This window comes from Stegostoma tigrinum, chromosome 8, assembly GCF_030684315.1.
Source record: "Stegostoma tigrinum isolate sSteTig4 chromosome 8, sSteTig4.hap1, whole genome shotgun sequence".
NCBI lineage: Eukaryota > Metazoa > Chordata > Chondrichthyes > Orectolobiformes > Stegostomatidae > Stegostoma > Stegostoma tigrinum.
Window position 1 is genome coordinate 81,753,207 of NC_081361.1, and position 21,153 is coordinate 81,774,359.

At 37.0% G+C, this 21,153-nt stretch overlaps 1 protein-coding gene across 4 annotated transcripts in view; it reads left to right on the forward strand.

Moving 5' to 3' along the window:
• Positions 1-1,120: 1,120 nt before the first annotated feature.
• The window catches only part of dpyda.1 (dihydropyrimidine dehydrogenase a, tandem duplicate 1), an 837,290-nt gene continuing 817,257 nt past the window's right edge, over positions 1,121-21,153 (forward strand). The window contains exons 1-2 of one of the 4 annotated variants that reach the window (XM_059648043.1): positions 1,121-1,347; positions 3,644-3,773. In XM_059648043.1, the coding sequence (XP_059504026.1) occupies positions 3,675-3,773 (99 nt within the window). In that variant the 5' untranslated portion in view covers positions 1,121-1,347; positions 3,644-3,674. The other 3 variants (XM_059648046.1, XM_059648045.1, XM_059648044.1) reach the window with 3 other exon arrangements.

Sequence of the window (21,153 nt, forward strand, 5' to 3'; positions counted from 1 at the left end):
GTCTGATGGCTTACAAAGCCAGTCAATTTAGACCTTTGGGCCAATATCTAAGGGTTATTGGCTAAATAAGTTCGCATGTGAAAATAACCGACTTGAATACATCCTTTGCCATATGGAACGCAGGACATACTGGCACATATTCGGTTTTGACAAATAAATGGAAAGACATCGCAAATGAGTAATGGGAGTTGAACTTCACCCTGTTATAAAGCTACAGCATAACTAACACGCGTATCCTTCTCCTTTCAGACGCGATGACAAGAACCAGAAATTCGAAATCTCAACTTACAAATCATTCCAGTACCTGGAACCAAAAGTGTAAGATCCTCGGCACCAGTCCACTACTACTCCCCTCTACCCACCCCGCCAAAAGAAACAAAAAGTAATCCCGTTTGCGGTACACCATTTAGGATGGAAGAGCTTCGGTTTAATACTGATCAGATAATCTACCTGGTGGTTTATTACAACTGTGACCGATTTCACATCCCAACACCGTAAAAAAAAACACATTATTCGCACCCAGTGTGAAAATGGCAGGTTTGAAATCTAAAATCGACGCAAATAAACAGCATATGGCGAGGTTTCAAAGCAATGCTAACTCTATAAGAGGACGTGGCTGGGTTCGAATTTTGATGAGAAAATCCCTTGGTTTTTTATTATTATTAAACTTCAGTCAACATATGTCAGCGTTCAATGCTGGCTGGTCCTGATCCTGAAACCATTCAGAGCTGCTGTTCACTGCGCTGTATATATATGAACAGTGTCCCAGAGGTATTCATCATCTCCTACTGGGAACTCATGAATAAGAGACTATGAAGTGGGGACGTCAGATCTCCTTCAAGTAATCGACCATTAGCATGTTTGGGATCCACGAAATTATGTTAAATGGTACCGAGATGTAATGATCTCTCTCTGGCAAATAAACCATTTCCAAATCTGGTTCCCAACGATTGTGTTTTTTTACTGTGGGGGGAGTGGTGTTGCGGAGTTACATTTATGCGTTGTGACAGGCGACAACTGGTCGTAATTGGAACACTTTGATTAGATTTCTCTCTCTCTCTCTCTGTCTGTAAAGATCTCAGCCGTCTTGTAGCCCCTGGAGCGGAGAGCCGTTACAAAACGCCTAATACAAAAAAAAAGCAAAACAGGGAACCACGTCGGAAAGAACCTACGACTCGAGGGTGGATGGGAGCTGCAGTCAAACCCCGCAACAGCCTCCCCCTCCCCTCCCCACTCCCCACTCCACAAATCCAGAATGCAACCTTCGTAACGGAGGTTGAGAAACACATCGGTAGCGCATGTCGACCCCGGAGGAGATTGAATTTGAGCCTTCAGTGGAAAAGAAAGGTAAGCCCGTGCCTTCAGAGAGAGAGAGAGAGAGAGACCCTTGGAGTGTTAATGGCAACACGGAGTTTCGTCCTCGCTTAGTTTTGTTTTGAATCCTCTGCTGGTTGACTGTGCAGTGATTCCCACCCCCTACCAGCCATGCATCCTCGCAATATCCAGCGCGTACATTAACCGGGCTGATATATATATATATATATATATATATAATGTGTGTGTAATACATATCTTTAAATTTCCTTTTAAAATCTAGTTTCTTTTTCTAAAAACAAAACTGGTTCAAATCACACAGTTTGGTTTACCCTGCAAAGGGACGTGTGAAATGACCAATGTGGGAATCACATCGCCCCGGATCTCTCTGGATCGTTGCGAAATAAGACGACTTTGACAATAGGCTGTTCAAAATGCACGACTATGTCGCGAGAATGAGTGAAAGGCGCCGACATTGTGCTGTGGTACGTTCATTTCGAGTGAAATGTGAATAAAAAAAACAAGCTGCTCGTGATGGCTAATCGCATTATTGAAGGGTAATTGCAGTGCTATTTTGACTAGATGCAACGTGGGAATCAATGAACAAAGGTATTTAGCAGATGATGTCTCTCGGCTGGTACTGCGGGATATTTCAAGGCTCCCAGGATATACAGCATGTTGCCCTGACTGCCTGCGCCCTGCACAGTCATTTTTTTTGGGAATACCATAGCCTGAAGGTGGGCGGTGGGGGTGGGGTGGGGTGTGAGGGTGGGGGGGGGTGGGGTATGAATATGCACCCAGAGGCAGTGGTCTCATAGGAAATGGTGCTAGTAAGTAGTTCGCCTTGTGCACTTTCGATTCACAAGAGCTTTTGTTGCGCTGTGGTTCGGTGTCGCTGCTGCCTGCGTCTGTTAGAGATGAGCTCTCCGTGGTGCTGAAAACGTTCCTCTCTCTCTCTCTCTCTCTCTCTCTCTCACTCTCTCTCTCTCACTCACTCTCGCTCGCTCGTTCTCTGTCTCGGTAGCATTTCTCTCCAGTTCGTCAGGCGCATCGTCTCGCCATTGTAATTTATATGGAAGCAATTAAGTATTTTTTTTAAAAAAAAGCTGGCACGCTGGGCAGGCGAGTATGCGAATACATGCGCATTCCATAGTCTGGATGTCGTATTAATACTAGCTGGGCTGGACTCTGCCGTTCTCCTGCTCATGGTTATCAAGCATAAGGCATTATTTTACAGATATTCTTGTGAGTATTAGGAAATTTACGCGAAATAAATTGATTTTTTTTCTGTATTGCACTGATGTATTTGCTATTGCAATTATGAAAGCCTCGTATGTCTACTGTGGTGGGTGCCGCCAAGGTAACAGTACGTTCTCACAGTTGAACGTCTGATTTTGGCATTTTTTTCCCCAAAACATCAATTTGGAGACTGCCAATGGCAGCAGCCTCGCAGAAAGAACTGGTTTTAGGTGAACATGCACCCGATTGTGTTCTGTAATCTCTGGCGAAATTCTGTCAGGAATTGAAATGGGGAATCGAAATGCTGTGAAAATAGTTACTTCATTCGGTGATGAAATTCGGTATTCAACACAAGCCACTCATTGTTGATTTTGTTCTTTTTTGTGCCAATCTCATCTGTCACGGAGATTTCAGGATGCTGGGCACAGTCAGTCAATAGGCATAAGATGGTATTACAATGTGATAAGGATTAAGTAACCATAAAAAAGAGGCTTTTGCCTGTCCTTTTTTATGGGTTCCACCCCTTTCATAAGCTGAAAAAAGGAGGAAATACCATGCTTGGGAGTGGTGATGCATTGAACAAAAAGATGTATTCTCAGTTACCCCATCACCCAACATCGACAGAGGAATCATAGTAGTAACGGTGCTCAGGGAAATATTGAATTTTTTCCTGTCTCTCTGCTTTCCCTTCATTGTAATTTAGTTAAGGATCTCTGTGTAGAGGCCTGTAAGGGTTTCTTTAGCTGATTCACTTGGAGATTCAGCCTGTTTCAGCCTGTCCATACCTATTGATGAGAACAACTGTCCTTATTGTTGCTCTTTCTTAAAATGACTTCTGAATCGTATATTTTTACACAGTTGATTAGTAAAGATTATCTTTAAATATTTCAAATCAATACTCCCATCACCTACCATTAATACTTTTAATACTTCTGTCACCCACCCACGCACAGTTGTTCCTCCCACTTCCAAATTATTTTCAAGGCAATGTATAATTAGATAAAGGGATTCACAACTAATGAATGAAATTATGTGTCCTTTGTTTTAACCTCCCACCAATCACCCCCACCCTCCCCTCCTGCTACCCCAGGAACCTAGCTGCTGGGCGTCTTTTCGACTCAATGTTCAGGGGAATATTTGCTTTTGAGAATGAAAAATCGAAATTCGAAGAATGCTACCAGCTACGCGTTATTCTGCAAATGCTACGCTGCATCACACAGGTGAGTTACTTAACTCAGTGCTTTTGAAGTCTACCCTTTTCAGATAGGCTGTAATTTCAAATGCCGTACATTTGGAGACAGATATCAAGTACACTAAATCGTCGCCAATTCTGGTCGTACTTCAAAATGCATTTTATTCATTTTCCCTTTGCAGAATGGCACTGATGAAAACTCGACTTGCTCTGTACTGAGGGAACGACTACTCAGATTCATTCTTTGGATGCCGTCTTTGTTGATAATGGGTGTGGATTTTTGGCATTGGCTAAATGTTGCTAGATTTATTCAGACTCTCTTCGGTGACGGGTATTCTTGGGTGTATAATACGGATTACGTTGTTATTGCTTAAGAATACGCGTAGTCGAGGAGAGTTAAGTCTTCGCACCTCAATGGACTAAAACCAAATGTACTTTTGCATAAAGGAATTGTGGGTTTCTTTGATGTTCTACAACACAGCTCTCCATAAGAAATGGTAACGTGCTCACAAGACGTGTATCAATACTTTAAGTTTCAGATTTTAAAAACAAATGAATTTATTTGCGTTGCATACCAGCATTAGAACCACCCTCCCCCTTTTTTAAACAATCTGTTGGAGAAGGCAACTCCAGTGGTTTGTACCATTTGCCAAAACCCACCAATTGTAACCGCAGCAACACAACCAAAAAACAAGCTAAACCAGTTGAAGAAAAAGACAACTTTCAAAAGCGGGTTGGTTCTGTTTTAAGTGCATTTAGGTTTTAGAACGTGTAGGAATGGCTTTTGAGACATGTAAGCGTTCTTGTACATCGATGTTCAACAGATCCTTTCTGTCGGATGTAGAATTCATGACGTTGTAAAATCAATTTGCTATTGAGACGTTACTGCGGAACCACCTAGAGAGATAATGTAAATGACAATGGATGAAACTGGGACTTAAGCAGTCATTTGTAGAGACGTCCTTTAGTGCTGTATCAGACTCAAGAAATAAAACTTCAGACTGCAGTTTTAAATTAACAACAGCTAGTTGCTGTTTTCTATCTTTAAGGGGGTTATTTTAAAACAAATATTCACATTAATTGATAATACGTTGTAATTCCATTTTCTTTGCCATGAACCGTAAATTAAATATCCCAGATTTCTAGTATTATTTAAATCCACCCACCCCCAAGACGTCAGCAATTTAGTGTGTCTAGTTATGTAAGACAAACGTCCAAAATCTGATTTCTAAAACGTGTGGTTATATCTTGAAGAGTTGAATTAAAAGGTTATCTACTTTTGCTTCCCAGAGTTTCGTAAATGTCCCTAAAGTTTATAACATCACGGTACAGATCATCGAAAATCAGATCGTTCCACAGTAGTACAGTCAAAGGCAAATAGGAATTCGATTCGGATTAAATCTTTTTATCCTCTCAAAGTCCAGTCTAACCCTTTACAGATCATTTGTCTGCTCAACTGATTTTCCCCCAGACACGGTGCACTGTCTCACCTCGACTCATTTTGGCATGGTTGGGGGAGATAGCACCGAAGGTTAATTTGTATGATTATCATACTTCATCCTTTCTTGCAAATTACAGCCATGGAAACCCCATCTTTTCAATCACAAGACTGTTGGTTTATCAGAATAATCTCAGTAGCTCTGTGATACATGTTTTGAAGAGTTACCTTTCTTTCTTTTCCAGTTGGTAACAGAACGTGAGTATATGCATAGCTTGTGAAGCAGGAATAAGTGGGATAAATACGAAAGTAAAATGGCTTCTATTGAAACTATCACTGGAAAGTCATTGAAATTGCACTTTTACACTTTTATAATGAGACCTCATCAGCTAGAATCAGACACTGTATACCCTTCTTTATATAATGGCAAGAATTTGGCTATGCGCATGTGTTTATCATATATTCATATCGTAGAAACCCACCGAAAATTAATTGTATTTAATGGAACGAATATTAAGTTATCATTTTACAGTTGATTACAGATAATTCGACATTTGTAAAGCAACAGTTAGGGTAAACTAATTGCTTCAATTTCAGTTTCTCCAGGTTGGTCTTTTTGATACTTTTTGATACTTTTAGCGCCGATTGTGCTATATGGACATTTTTCATTCTCTAGAACCTACAAAATAATCCTCGCTACTTTTTAAAAATATCGGTAGCCATATTTGTAAATGCACGTTTTCAGTAGAGATAAAAGTAAAGTATACGTCAAACCTAACTCTAACCAGTGACTCGTTTTGCGTTAAACCTATTCAGAGGCAGGGACATTGTACTCCTGCCCCACCCAAAATTTATGTCAGCCAAGTACTTTATTGCACTGCAGAAGCAGCGTGTAATGATGCATTAGAATACATGTCGGATTCATTACTGGGTTATGCCTTCTCAGTGAAGCGAGATACAAGCAATAACGCTTGAACATTGGTTACTGCAACTCTTATGTGCGTTTGTAAATTTTGAGCAGTGCTACACCTGTTCTGTAGAACATTAGGCATGGTAGCATTTGTGCGTGGAGCCAAATCACATGCACATCCAATCGCCTTGCGGTGTTTACTTTCAATTTGTAAAGTCACATTAATTACTGGTTTATAACAGCTAAAAGTGTTTAACCAATTAACTTATGTCCTGCTACCATCTCCTATTGACCGTGCAATGAATTCCAACCTGAAGTATTCGCATTTTGTAACGGTTGCAAAAGAAAGAAGCTATAATTTCACTGAAAAAGCTTTGGATTTACTAAAGGACACTTACACTACCCTACACTATAAGTAACATCTTAGTACTTCCATGTTCTACTTTGCCAATACCTTCAAAAACTTTATATAATGGCACTGTATTTTCACACAACAAATATGTCATGCAGATTTCTACTTTAAAACAAAACTTAAATTGCCACTGGTTTTCACAAAAGCTGACATCATTTGTATTATTTTTCCAACAGTTATCTGACCTTTGTTAAAGCATGACTTTGCAGCAACGCAAAAACAGGCAAAATACAATCCTTACGATACTCAATGTTTCATCTTTGCATATCAAACTGCAAAGTATAGTAATTTATTAAGGCATAAAAGTGCGAGTATTTCAGACATTTTATTTTCATATTGTAAAGTATGAGTTTATGAAACAAGTAAGGTTGTTGCCATTAGAAGTGAGAACAGTAACGCAACTCTTTCCGTGACGATTTCAAGATGAATTAATTGGAAAATAGATATTCGGCAGATGAGCTCGAAAATATTTCAAAGGTTTTGAATCTGTTGGACTTACAAAGACGCATTGCGTTACCAGGGATTAGTTGTTCACCATAGAACACAAGCCACAGAGGAGACAGGCATCTCTCCTCATTAGACTGATTTCCTTTAATACTTTGATTTCGGAAAACATAGTTCACGTAAACACTCAATTTTTTTGCTTCTGGATCAGTAGCTCAAATTGTGGCGATATTGGCAAATAAAACAAAATGAAACAGCAAAATTAAAACAGGGCCTTGACGCTTGCGCTCAGAAGTTGCCTTCACACGAGTAGACACTTTTTATCCTGTACTAAGCTTAACACCTGACAAACAGACGACAATATAGCTCAATTAAAACATGCTGGAGCAGGTAACAGTGTGCATTAAAAATACAGTAACAGCAATAAATAATTGGAGGCATTTTTCTATTAATTCTGATATTTATCTATGAGGTGTTGGATCTACTAGCTCATGTATGCTTGAAATCGATCGTCACTCTGGGGGCTGTGAGAAACTAACTTCAAGTGACTGGACTTTGGTGAAAAGAAACCAAAAGATAAATGAAAAATTTATGAAGCCATGGATTGTACATTAGGAAGTCACCTTTCTAAAGTGGCAAGAGCTTTTATTTCAGTGTCAGAATAAATGTCACAGCTGCCTCCACATAGTAACGGTAATGGTAATTGTAACGAATGTATTGTTGAAGGAAGTGAATGATGGTGAAAGCAGTGCCCTTTGAGGATTGCAGTAGCATTGCTACGCCAAGATATAAATTATGAAATGATTTTCAGTTCATCTTTCTTTTCAGTTTGTTTAAAGGCGAATTTAGGCTGGGCTTCGAGTTTATTTCTAACATTTATTTGCTTTTGATATAGCAAAAACCATTTATAGCCTATTTATGTGATTATAAGGTTCAAAGGATTTTCAGTACTACAAAGGTTCCCTAGAACAAGCAGAATCAAAAGCTTGACCTGTTTTGCAACTGAAGTTTAAAAGTGCCAAATCGCATTAATTTATCAAGATATTTAATACTCGTGCTATGTATCAAATGTTTTAAAACAAAACAGGTTTCAAAATTCAAACCACATTCTCACAGCCAAGTAAGAATACAAACATTTTAAGAAATCAATTTCTTACAAAAAATACAAATTTAGCAGATGACACTTAAATGTTGTGCAATTTATGTATAGCAATTTTTATGTTGTACATGTTGCCAGTGTCATTGATCTTTAATGAACAGATGGACATTAAAGGCTCAAACACTAAAGCAAATTCCGATCATAAGACTTGTAATGTCATAGGAATTCTTCTTTGACACAAACTGCCACGAAAAATGTTTATCGATTTGTACAAAGTATTTGCATAATATCAGTATAAATTATGTTGGAAACATCTGAATTGGAACTGGCATGATAAAATGCAATTGAAGAAAGCAAAATGGAGTTTATGGTTTTCTATAGATGCATTGTTGAGCAGGTAATGGTCTAATATGATTCTTTGATGCTAAAATATTGATGTCGTAAAGCCATCATAATTAATAAAAAATAATTGATACAAATGTTAGTGTTATTATGTCAAGTAGAAAAAAAATTAATGATATTAGCCAAGACTACACTGAATTTTGTCAGTCACAATTCTTTGAAAAATGAAAATGTGTGTATATTCCCATTAAATGAGTCAATTTTCATTCTTATGGGAAAGTTATTAAAATCAGCTCATTACAGGTAAAACAAAACATACTTGCAGAGACAGGTGGGGATTGCAGTTTCCATTTAAAAGTATAAAGATACAATAATTAGAATATTTCAATTAGAAATATTTATAACATTTATAGGAAAATTATCCATTTTATTAAAAGACTGTAAGAGTATTTTACTGACGTCAACGTTAGTTTCTTCAAAACTGATTTAACTGTTCAAGTTTGTTGCCAAATATGCCAATCGTAACATTACAATGAAATAATACTGTAATGATTCTTGTGGGCCCAATTAGAATTTTTTTCTTCAAAATCATTAATAAAACGTGATGCAACACAATGCTTTACCATGTACCATTTGGCTGCCATTGTCTGAGAAACACATTTAATGGTGATAAGTACTTTTTGTAGTTAAGTAGTGAATAAATATTAGTATTAGTTATTACTCTTTCTCACATTTGTCATAATATGTGCACAATACTTATTACATTGGCAAGCCAGCATCTATGTATCATTGAAATGATTTATCTTAGGTTGGTTAATCAGGCAGTAAGTTGAAAAAAAAACTTACATATGTGGGATTCTTGGAAAATAATAAACGTGACTGTGTCTTGACTTCTTGCTTTGGAATAACTATTAAAAATGTAAATGACTACCATCCTTTATATTAATTGCAACACATAAATAGTTGAGAATTACATAATTTGTAAAATTGAAATTGAAATTATACTTGAACTTTCTATTTACCAGTTTCATCAAGGCAAAGCATTTCCTGCAATGTTATTTTCATATAGCTGCAATTGAAAAATTACATACAAATATGAGGGAGCCTTATGCATTTGAGCAGATAATATGGATGAGAAGTAAATAATTATAGTATATTAAGATGATTTTTCTTATTGCAATAATGTGATATAGTTAATTGACACTTTTTTAGCATGTATGAATATCCAGATATTTAAATAATTTAAAAAAATCTAAATTCTTAAAACCCATCCACTATGTTAAGTAATTTAGTTTATGTCATTTGACGAGTTCATCATAAAAAAACTTTGCAATTTCAAGGCCAGAGGAAAATTGTCAGTTTCTGCCAAGTAGCGTAAGGTCATAAGAATGATAGAATATGATAACCAATTGTCTGGACAATACTTTTAGAGCTGTTAGAACATACAACATGGGAAGTTTCTTTACAATACTTCATTGTCCAGTCATTGCATTGTCAGCTTAATCTCCGAATATGTTACTGCTAAGATTAAAGTTTTAACACTGCCATCATTTACGCCAATGAGAAAATGCTGTTTCAATTTTGGATTAATACAGAAAACGTTGATTTGCAACAGCAAGCTTGGAAGCTTAAGGACATTGGAATTTCAAGATAGTTTTTTTTTACTTTCGGATGTGCCTACTGCCAGAATCAGTGGCGTGATAAACTGTACACTATATGGATAACCTTTTGATTTATTAATGTCAATCACTATTTCTATAAAATTTAAAACTTTGTGTGTGGTATTTATCCGACACATCTAAAGCATTTGACTTTTACCTATGACACAAGGTAAGCTAATTTAATTTCCCTAAAGTAACGCGATCAAACACTTAAGAAGAATTGTTTTCCTGTCTACCAAAAAGTTTACATTCACAACAAAAAAAAATCTAGCGTTTCTGAAAAAAGGACTCAGAACTTTCATGGCAGAGATTTTGTTTGCACACTAACCCCATTCTAGACTTCTCTAATTGGAATGTAGCACTTCATAAATTTGCCGACTACTCAGGAGAAAAACATTGACAGTAGCTAAAATCACTATTAGCTAATTCCAGTATGCTTTAAAAAAATTCAACTGCACAACAGTGGTATCCTTTAGTATCACTCACATATTCTGGCTTTGGTATGTACACTCAGCTAATTATTTTTGTGTTCTTCATTTCTGGTTCCAGTTCCTTGTTAACTATAGTTGTATATGTGGCACTTGACAGGCTATAATGCATATTCTTACCTCCTCAGAACTCACTTTTATAACATAATTTCATCTCAGCTTACTCAAAAATCCTGCATTTTAGTTTTCACTATGGAAGAATACAAGACCTAAAGCTTTTCGTTTTGTATCAAGACTTGCCTCCACTGAATGTTACCAATGACTAATCCAAAGTTGCATTTTCAGGAAACACACAGGTTCTGGATCCCTCTACTTGCTTTCTTTCCACACAAAACTTCCATATTCTATTTCCTTGCTACAACTCTCTTGTATAACAACTACCATCTTGTACCATGGCCTGTCCTTTAAAAAGTTGTTACTGAACCTCAATTCATCTACAAAAATTGTATGAGAACCATATATAGAGATAATTTCAAGACAAGTGTATGTTTATTTTTCTCCATGAATAAACCAAAATTAAAATTGAACTGATATGTATTAAACAGTAACATTGCCTATCCTATTCAATTCAGAAAGAAGGCTTGTGCTAGTTGAATGACCATTTGACGTAGAAGACACAACCTGCATATTTACTAATCCTGGAAACAACTTGTCAGCTTTTACTATCTCATGAAAATGTGCCAAATTCCTGCTTTAAAATCTAATAGCTATAGTTCAACAAAACAGGATAAAGATGAAAAACACTTTGTTAGCTATAACTATTTTGTAGTACTTATGCCTCACTTTCCAGCCTGTTAATATACTTGAAGTCAGCTTTCTTGAACAAAATTGTCTTCACTGTTTCACTTTGACCTATCTGAGTTCTGTGGTTAAGTGCGTTTTATTCAAAAGTGTGATATTTGTTAAAATTAAATCCAAATTTTGCTGAAATGAAGAATAAAGTCAACACAAGGTCATTTTTTTACCATGTTAAGATTATTGACACTGATGTTGATATCTGCTGTAGAGCAATTCATCTTCCCAAACCATTGATTGAGAATTTGTTACTGGTAACTGATTCTAAAAATATATATTTTTGACTGTTGAATGAAGCATAAAGGTGTAGATGAGTTCATAAACAGTTCCATAATGCTGTAAGATATAAGATTGCAAAAGACAATTGACCAACTTTAATATCTTTTGTTGTTTGCATATCTGTTAATATGTTTTTACAAGCCTTTAGCTTTAGTGAAGCCATGAGAAATCAGTATAAAGTAATTGAATCAACCTAAGCAGAGAAGCATCTTTTACCCAGAATATTTCAGCACTAATGTGTGTGCGCTAATATTGAGTTATTAGCATAATTTGTCCAATCTCATTCTGAGGGCATCAGGATGACCTAAGTATGAAATTTCAAAATTGCACTGACAAAGTTGAAGCTGGTAATTTTTTTCTATTTATCACCAAATTATGGAGAATTTTAAGATTTAAAATTAATACTTGCCAAAAGTGCTTCACTTAAATCACCTAATGATAGTAGAGAATTTTTAGTCAGATAGAACTCAAGTCACAGATATGTGAAACATTGTGCGCTGAACCATTTGACCCATACTTCAGTGATCTATGCTATTTAACAAATACCGAACTGATATTAATAGGAATGAGGGACCAAAAATATGAAGGTAATATATTTTGCATGAATTCAGAACAATCACAAAGCATAAACAATGAGGTATTCAGATATAATACAGGATATTGCAGAACATGAAGAAATTACAGGAAATTGCAGGTGACTATAATTATTAATCCTTTAAAATGAATTGTGGAAAATCTCCACTAATGGCAAACACCAAAAGAATCCACCATCACTTGAAATTACAGTCTGTTTATTCTATGGGAAGTGATCAAGTGGGTTTAAACTAAATTTACTTTGCTGGCCATGAAAAGTATTGATATTTTTGTTTGTCTGAAATATTTTCAGAATTTGTAAAAGTACGAACACTGTTAAGGGATTATATAATTCTATTAGTACATTCTAGATATCATGTCATGTTTAAATGAATCACCATATTTCATGTTTCAATCCAAATTTAAGGACTTTTAATTTGTTGACGATTTTAGTATGTAAAAACTGAAACAAAAATAAAACATAGGAAGTAACAATTTAAAATTTGTATGTTGTAACAATATGAAAGCTTAGCATGTCTAATTATCCACCAGGATATAGTAAATGCTTGATGAGAGTATAGTGTGGGGGACAAGACAGCAAATAGCGTTTTTCTTTAATTTTGCTCCATCGTTTGAAACAAACGTGTTATGTGCTAATTCTCAACTGTTGATTTGCTGATTTGATGTTAGAAACAATTGCTATGATCTCAAATGTATGCAATGAATTCTGTAACTATTCCAACTTAGCTTGGGCTAGGTCATTCTCTACATTTCTAACTTGCTATTGTCCACTTGTGACAAAGGCTGTAAACTTGAAATATATTTACTCCCATGACTTTGTATACATCTGTATTAGAACGCATCAAATTGTAGCATCAATGTTATGGCAAATATTAGACTGGAAAATATATTTTTCATATAATTTTCAATACAAGTCAGGAGAAATGTAATGATTTATAATAGATTATGTTGCAGTCATGAATTATAGTCTTGATTACCTGTATTCAAAATTGAGCCTAATAGACAAGTTTTGGATATGATGATATACTTAGCATTATGTTTATTGATAGCTAATATACTGATGCCAATTTCATCAAAATGCTTTACGGCTTAATATCTTTTGAAGTTCAGTAGCCACCATTGCATAGGAAATGATAGGATAGTGTGCACCTTGTATTGTGTAACATAAATAACATAGTAATGCATGTATCACTATTCACAAAATGTGGGTGCAAATTGTGTGTAAGCATCCAAATTAAGATGGTTTATTCAGAGATATCAATTTGAATGTTATAATAATCATCATGCAAACTTGTATAATAAAGAAAATGTCAGTTAAAGGGAAAAAGTAAAAGAAGCCATCTAATGAACAACATGCCAGAGAAATGAAATATGAGCATGTGATAGATACAGTAGTGAAAAGTTTGAGGTAACAATCTTAAAATGAATTGGCACAACAGAAAGCATGCAACAGAAACAGAAAAAGACTAAGTTCTTGGGCTAACTCATTTCTAAATTGAAGGAGACATAATCTGGCCTGGTCTCTCTCATACCATATATACTAAACAATCAGCCACCAGGTTTTAATCTATTTATCAGATCACTTCTGATGAGAAAAGGCACATGAAATATAATGCTGATATTCTAAGGTAAGTAATCACATTTCCTCATCTTACACTGAGAAGTAAATAAATCTCTTTGCTGGAGGAGAGAGAACGGAAAGAACTGACTTGGATTTAAAGGTAGCTCATTCAGAAGCAAGATTCACTTTAATTCTAACTATATATTTTTTCTATTTGTTATTGCTTAAAAAAGTACTGCTTGTGTAATTCTGTCAATGCGTCAATCAAATGTAAAATACTGTCTTTATAACTGAATAGAGGACAAATGTCCATGCTAGCTGCTTATAAATAGTAAAATTAAATGCATATTTTGATAACAAACACATTAAGAAGCCATGTAGCCCAACATAGAAAATGTGCGCAATCAGTAATTGATTCTTCTGTACAGATGTGACATTTACAAATGTAAGAATTCAATAGCTCATCTTGATCTTCCTTATTTCCTGAGGACTCTCGGGTAAGGCACTAATTTCTCCAGGATCTACAAAGGAAAGATGAATTTTATGAACCAAATCCAAGCAGATGTAAAGCATACACTGGAACTCAATGGTGGATGAATTCTCAGTGTCTGAAAGATGATAAAGTTGATTGTCCCTTCAACTGCATTACAATTTTCTTTGATGGAACCATTATAAAACAAATAGTATAACAATTTCAGAATATGATCAATTTATCACAAGTGAATACCAAAAGAAGAAGAAAAAAAGTTTGACATTTCCAACAAATTCACAATGTGGGGTTTGCTATAGTCCACAGTGACTTTCAAAATTCAATTGAGTATGTCTAAAAATCAATGAATATAGGCAAAATTGAAAGCCTCGAATAGTTTGTTGAAGTTCTGTGAATTGAGCAATATTGCCTAAAAGTCAATTTGGTAGAATGAGCCTCCAAAATTTGATTCCAGGAACTGTTAGAACCTGGTTTCCCCATAAAATGATCTGACTTCCCCAAATAACCTAGTTGCTCAGATCAAACTTTACAGCAGCAGCAGCAACTCAAGGATGTTCTGTATCCAAAAGCAATGGACATGAAATTTAAGACCATCAGACAGATAACATTGCTCTTCCCTTTTATTGTGATATTATAAAATTACAACTGTGTTGTTTTACTGGGCATTTTGTCCTCTTCTCCTGAAAGCATCAGTGTACTTCATGGGTTCTAAATCTGCTTTGTGTATTCAGTTGTTAACAAGTAACTACATGTGTTCAATCTGTGGGCTCCAGTACAACTGAATTCAGTGTTGTTTAGGCAAGCCATTTTTACATCCCTGCCAGTAGCATTGACTATTAGATGGTAATGAAGAACCAGAAACCTTGTTGAATTTCCCTTCACAAACTCAGGGGGCAGAAGGCCAATTGTATTAATCGTTTCGCATTCCAGTTCATCCAGAGAGCAAACCTTGTTTAAATCTTTTTTTAAACTATATTAACTCTAAGGACCAGAGGAATCACATAGATCAATTTTTTTAAATTTTGTCATGTAAATGCCACTGCTTTCAGTAGACTATAACCTAAGTGCAATCATCAGAAATTGTCATATATAATAAAAGTGAACAACCTTTTCCAATGTAAAACAGAGTTTATTCTTGTTACAAAATCATTTGTTGGCCACAAGAAAGTGATTACGGTTTGCAAGTTAAAATGTGGTCAGTAGAAAATATATGCTAGTCAAAGATACGCGAATGGGTAGATCGATAAAGCAAAACCCTGGTTCGATGAAAATGCTGTGCTGAGTGCTGCATTTCTGTCAAAATGATGTATCAATCCAGTGAAGTTACAACAAAGGGCTCCATGTATGTTAATCACTGTCTGTAATATGGTTGGTTCAGAGATAAACAATTGCACTCCAATAATTAAGACTTTGCTGCATCTAGTTGTGATTAAATCCTTCACAGGAAAATAAAACTTTCTGGACATTCTGGATGAGGACAAAAGAATGAAAAGTTGGCAACCATTTTCAGGTGGACGCCGGGATGATCTTAACTAACATGGATAATAGTGGGCAGTAATTTACAACATTCTGTGAGTTATCATCAATGAATACATTGGACACAGCTAAGTCTATGGGTATCAGCCACATTCCACTCTGGCACTGAAGACCTGTGCTACAACCATAATAGTTTCATCTACCCAACAGCGTGGAAAATTGCCCAGTTATGTCCTGACCAAAAAAAAATTAATTCATCCAATGCCATCCTTTTAACCTGTTCTCAATTACCAGCAAAATAATACATGGAGTTATCAACAGTGCTATAAACAGCAGCAGTGCTTGTCGATATCCCAATCACTGATTATCAGTTGGATTTTCCAGGGCTACTCAGTTCTGGACCTCATTTCAGCCTTGCATTTGATATAAGAACAAACTGGATTCCAGAAGGAAATCAGAGATTCCGAAAATCAAAGCAACATTGGCTTCATGTGGCACCCAGGATCTTTAGTACAATTGAAGAAAGTGGGAATTGAAGGAAACACTGCAGTGGTCGGAGTTGAGCATGAAAAAAAAGATGGTGTAAGAGATCAATCATTTTAGCCCCAGGATGTCACTGCAGCAGTTCTGTGGGGTAACGTCCTAGGTCCAACCATTTTCAGCTACTATATCAATGACTTTATCTCCATCATAGGTTTGGAAATAAGGCTGCTCAGCCAACAGAATTGCGGAAGTGCCTTCATTACACAGACTACAATTGTTAAAGAAGGAGGTCCACCGTCACCTAATAAATAGTATCTAAGGATGGTCACTAATTACATGGGTTCGCTGGAAAAACAAACTTCAAACAATGAAAGTAAAGATCAATTTTAGTTTATTTTTTTTCTTTAGGACGCTCAAATTTCTGAAAGTGAGACTTTTCAACATTCGAGATTGAACAGTTTACTACTTTTTTGTGTCTGCACAATCATTAAAATCCTCAGAGCAATGTATGAACAAACTAGAGGATAGTGCATCTGGTTTTTCTTGTACAGGAAGACAATTTGCTGTGAGACTGACAAAAAGCAAATGAAGCCAAATAACAAGGGACTTTTCCACCAAGTGTTACTTTGAATCTGAAATGCCAATTTATTGCTGAAATTGAAGTTTATGTTGTGAGTTTGAGATTTTCAAAGCACATTCTAAGAGAGATGCCATCATTTATTGATGGGCATTATCCTTGTTGCTTAGTGTGCAAGGATAATGTTCTAACTCAATATGCAGCAGTTCGTCAGGGCAACTGAGGCCCTAAGCTTAACTACATTCTGATGTTTTATGAATGACCTTTCTGCCATAAAAAAAATGGAAATAGGAATGCCCACTGGTGGTTACTTAATGTTCAGTCTGATTTACAAGTTGTTAGATAATGCAACCATCCATCCTCGCATATTGGATATCTGGCTTGAGTTGATAAGTGACAAGTAACAGCACCATCCTAAACAATGGCTGTTCCTGAAAAGAAAGAACAAAACAACTTTTACTTAACATTAATTGTGATTTCTTCAATGAATTCTACGTCTGTAATATCTTCCAGGCCCGCTGACCAGAAATTCAACCATACTAACCTTTTCACCACCATGGCTACCAGATCAGATCAGCAGCAGCATAAGTGGCTCTCTTCCTATCTCTCCAAATCCACTCTTCCACTTATGATACATATGATAAGAGTGTATAGAATACTTTCTGCTTGCCTAGATGTTACTGAATAACAGTTTCAACACTTGACAACAATAAGGACAAAGTAGTCCATTTGTCTGGAACCCCACCTACCACCTTAAACATTCACTCATCGCACCACAAACACATTTGTGGTTCTAATCTGTATTGTTCGCAGGATGCACCAGTTCAAATTGCTAAGTCATTTTCAGCAGTAAGACAAGTGTACAAGAAAATCATCAACTCTAACTTTGCATCCAAGACCCATGTTATTCAGCCTTGAACATTGTACAAAGGACTTTGGCACATCTGGCAAGATCAGCATTTCTCACCCATCACTGGTTGCCCTTGAACTGAATAGTTTGCTAGGCCCTTTCGGAGATTTGTTAAGAGTTAGCCACATAGTCGTAGGTCTGGAGTCAATGTAAACCAGACCAGATAAAGATAGTTAGAAGTGATGTTTTTGAACTTGATGAATTTTTGACACTGACTTTTACCAGATTTTGTCAATTTTTAATTCATTTATGAATTCAAACTTCACATCAGCCATCATGGGATTTGAACTTGTTTTTGCAGAGCATTAGCTTGGGGTTATAGACTTCCATTCTAGTGACAGCATCACAAGGCCACTGGGTTTCGAACTGCAGAATCAAAATCCTGTAGCTCTTGATGTAACATATCATGAGTGGACTGCCAAAACAAAGACACTACTCAAGGGCAATTAAGGATAAGCAAGATATTCTAGACCATCCAGTAATACCTGCATTTTGAGAATGAATACAAAAAAACTCAATGCCACCCAATTGTTCGCATTTTGTTGAACAGCAACAGAAGGAGCTTGAATAATCACACATTGATGCCCAAAAAGTAAGATACTGAAAAAGAATATAAATAAGGAGAAACCTGGCCTTAATGCTGCAATGTCATAAAGTTTGCAATAATCTTGTAAGAAATAATAATCGGTGAAGGAGGTTTATAAAATGAAGTTAGTTCTATATACTTTTGCCCTTAGAAAGAATTGATTGCTAGAAAGTTAGTTTTTTAAAAAATAATTTAGATAATTATTTTCCATTTAATATTTACAAAAAATATTAGGGCTGATAGAAATCTTATACTGCCTTTTTATGCTGTGTGATTTATTTAGCTTTGCCAATAAGGAATGGCATTTTCTGCACCCATTCTTTCCCCAAATATTTCTCTCCCCCTCTCTCTCTCTCCCTCTTAGATCAATGCTCGGACACAGTTTAAAAATAAGGTGTAGGCCATTTAGAACAGAGTTGAGGAAAATCGTCTTCACCCAGAGAATGGTGGATATATGGAATGCTGTGCCCCGGAAGACAGTGGAGGTCGAGTTTCTGGATACTTTCAAGGAAAGAGATGGATAGATCTCTTAAAGATAGCGGAATCGAGGGTTATGGGGATAAGGCAGGAACAGGATACTGATTGTGGATGATCAGCCATGATCATAATGAATGGTGGTGCTGGCTCAAAGGGTCGAATGGCCTACTCCTGCGTCGATTGCCGATTGCTCAACCAAGGAAATCTGTAAGCAAATAGGTCAAAAGCCCTGAGCTGGCTGCCAGGTGCCGCACAAAGGGGAATATTGTGGTGATACACTTCAAACTCCCCCATTTACCACTTTGGTCAGAAAGAAAAAAAAAGCATAAATAACATCTAGGAGGAAAATAGGAAAGAACATCAACGAGGAATTGGACGGGCTAAAAGAATTCACAAAATTTCATTAGCAAATGGTATTAAGAAGAACCCTAAGACTTGTTGTGCATATATAAAATCCAAGAGGGTAGCCAGGAAAAGGGTTATCCCAATCAAGGACAAAGGAGGGAATCTATGTGTGGAATTGGAAGAGGCAGGTGAGATCCTAAACATATACTTTGTGCCGGTATTCACTGACGTGGACGAGTTGGTAGAGGATGATCTCAGAGAAGGGAGTATCAAATTTCGAAGCCAAATTGCTATTAAATAGGAAAATATGTTGTCCATCTTAAAAAGTATTAAGGTCAATAATTCCCTGGGTCCTGATGGGATCAATCTCAGAACACAGGCAAGACAACAAATTTCTAGAGCATTGACAAACATCTTTATATACTCTTTGGCCATAGACGAGGTCCCAGAGGACTGGAGAATAGCCAATGTTGTCCTATTACTTAAGAAAGGTAACAGGAATAATCCTGGAAATTATAGGCCTGTGAGTCTTACGTTAGTGGTAGGGAAATTATTGGAAAAGATTCTCAGGGACAAGCTCTGTATGCATTTTAAAGCAAATGGACTCATTAGTGAAAGACCGCATGGTTTTGTATGGGCCAAATCGTGCCTCACTAACTTGATCAAATTTTTTGAGGAGGTGACGAAGATGATTGATGAGGGAAAACCAGTTAATGATGTCTACATGAAGTTCAGTAAAGCTTTTGAAAAGTCTCTCACGGTACAAAAGGTAAAGTCACATGGTATCAGGGTGAGCTGTCAGGATGGACACAGAACTGGCTTAGTTATAGGAGACAGAGGGTAATGGTGGAAGGATGCTCTTCAGAATGGAGGGTTGTGCCTGGTAGTGTTCCACAGGGATCAATGCTGGGACATCCGCCATTCGTGATCTACATAATTGATTAGGAGGAAAATGTAGCTGGTCTAATTAGTGAGTTTGTGGATTAGAGTTGTGGTTTTGCAGACAGTAAGGAGGATTGTCAGAGGATAGAGAAGGATACAAATCATTTGGAGCTATGCCCAGAAAAATGGCAGTTGAAGTTTAACCCAGACAATGTGAGGTGAAGTGAGGGGAAGATAAAATACAGTTGGAAATTACACAGTGAATTGCAGAACCCTTAGGAGTATTGATATTCAGAGTGATCTAGGTGTGCAGGTCCACAGACTGCTGAAGGTGGCAGTGCAGGTAGATAAGGTAGCTAAAAAGGTTTATGGCATGTTTGCCTTCATTTGAAGGGGCATTGACTAAAAGGACAGACAAGTTATGCTGCAGCTTTACAGAAGTTTAGTTAGGCTACACGTGGAATTTTGCATACAGTTCTGATCACCACACCACCAATTGCAAATAGCCCGTCCAATTCCTCGTTGATGTTCTTTACTATTTTCCTCCTAGATGTTATTTATGCTTTTTTTTTGGTTGTGGATGCTTTGGGGAGAATACAGAAAAGGTTTACCTGGATGTGGCACTGGTATGGGGGATTTTAGCAATGAAGAAAGGTTGGATAGACTGGATCAGTGATAATGGGAACTGCAGATGTTAGAGAATCCAAGACAACAAAGTCTGGAGCTGGATGAACACAGCAGGCCAAGCAGCATCTCAGGAGCACAAAAGCTGATGTTTCGGGCCTAGACCCTTCATCAGAGAGGGGAATGGGGAGAGGGAACTGGAATAAATAGGGAGAGAGGGGGAGGCGGACCGAAGATGGAGAGAAAAAAAGATAGGTGGAGAGGAGAGTATAGGTGGGGAGGTAGGGAGGGGATAGGTCAGTCCAGGGAAGATGGGCAGGTCAAGGAGGCGGGATGAGGTGATAGGTAGGAAATGGAGGTGCGGCTGGAGGTACAACATATCATCCTCTGACACTTCCGCCATCTACAATCCGACCCCACCACCCAAGACATTTTTCCATCCCCACCCTTGTCTGCCTTCTGGAGAGACCACTCTCTCCGTGACTCCCTTGTCCGCTCCACGCTCCCCTCCAAAGCCTCCACATCCGGCACCTTC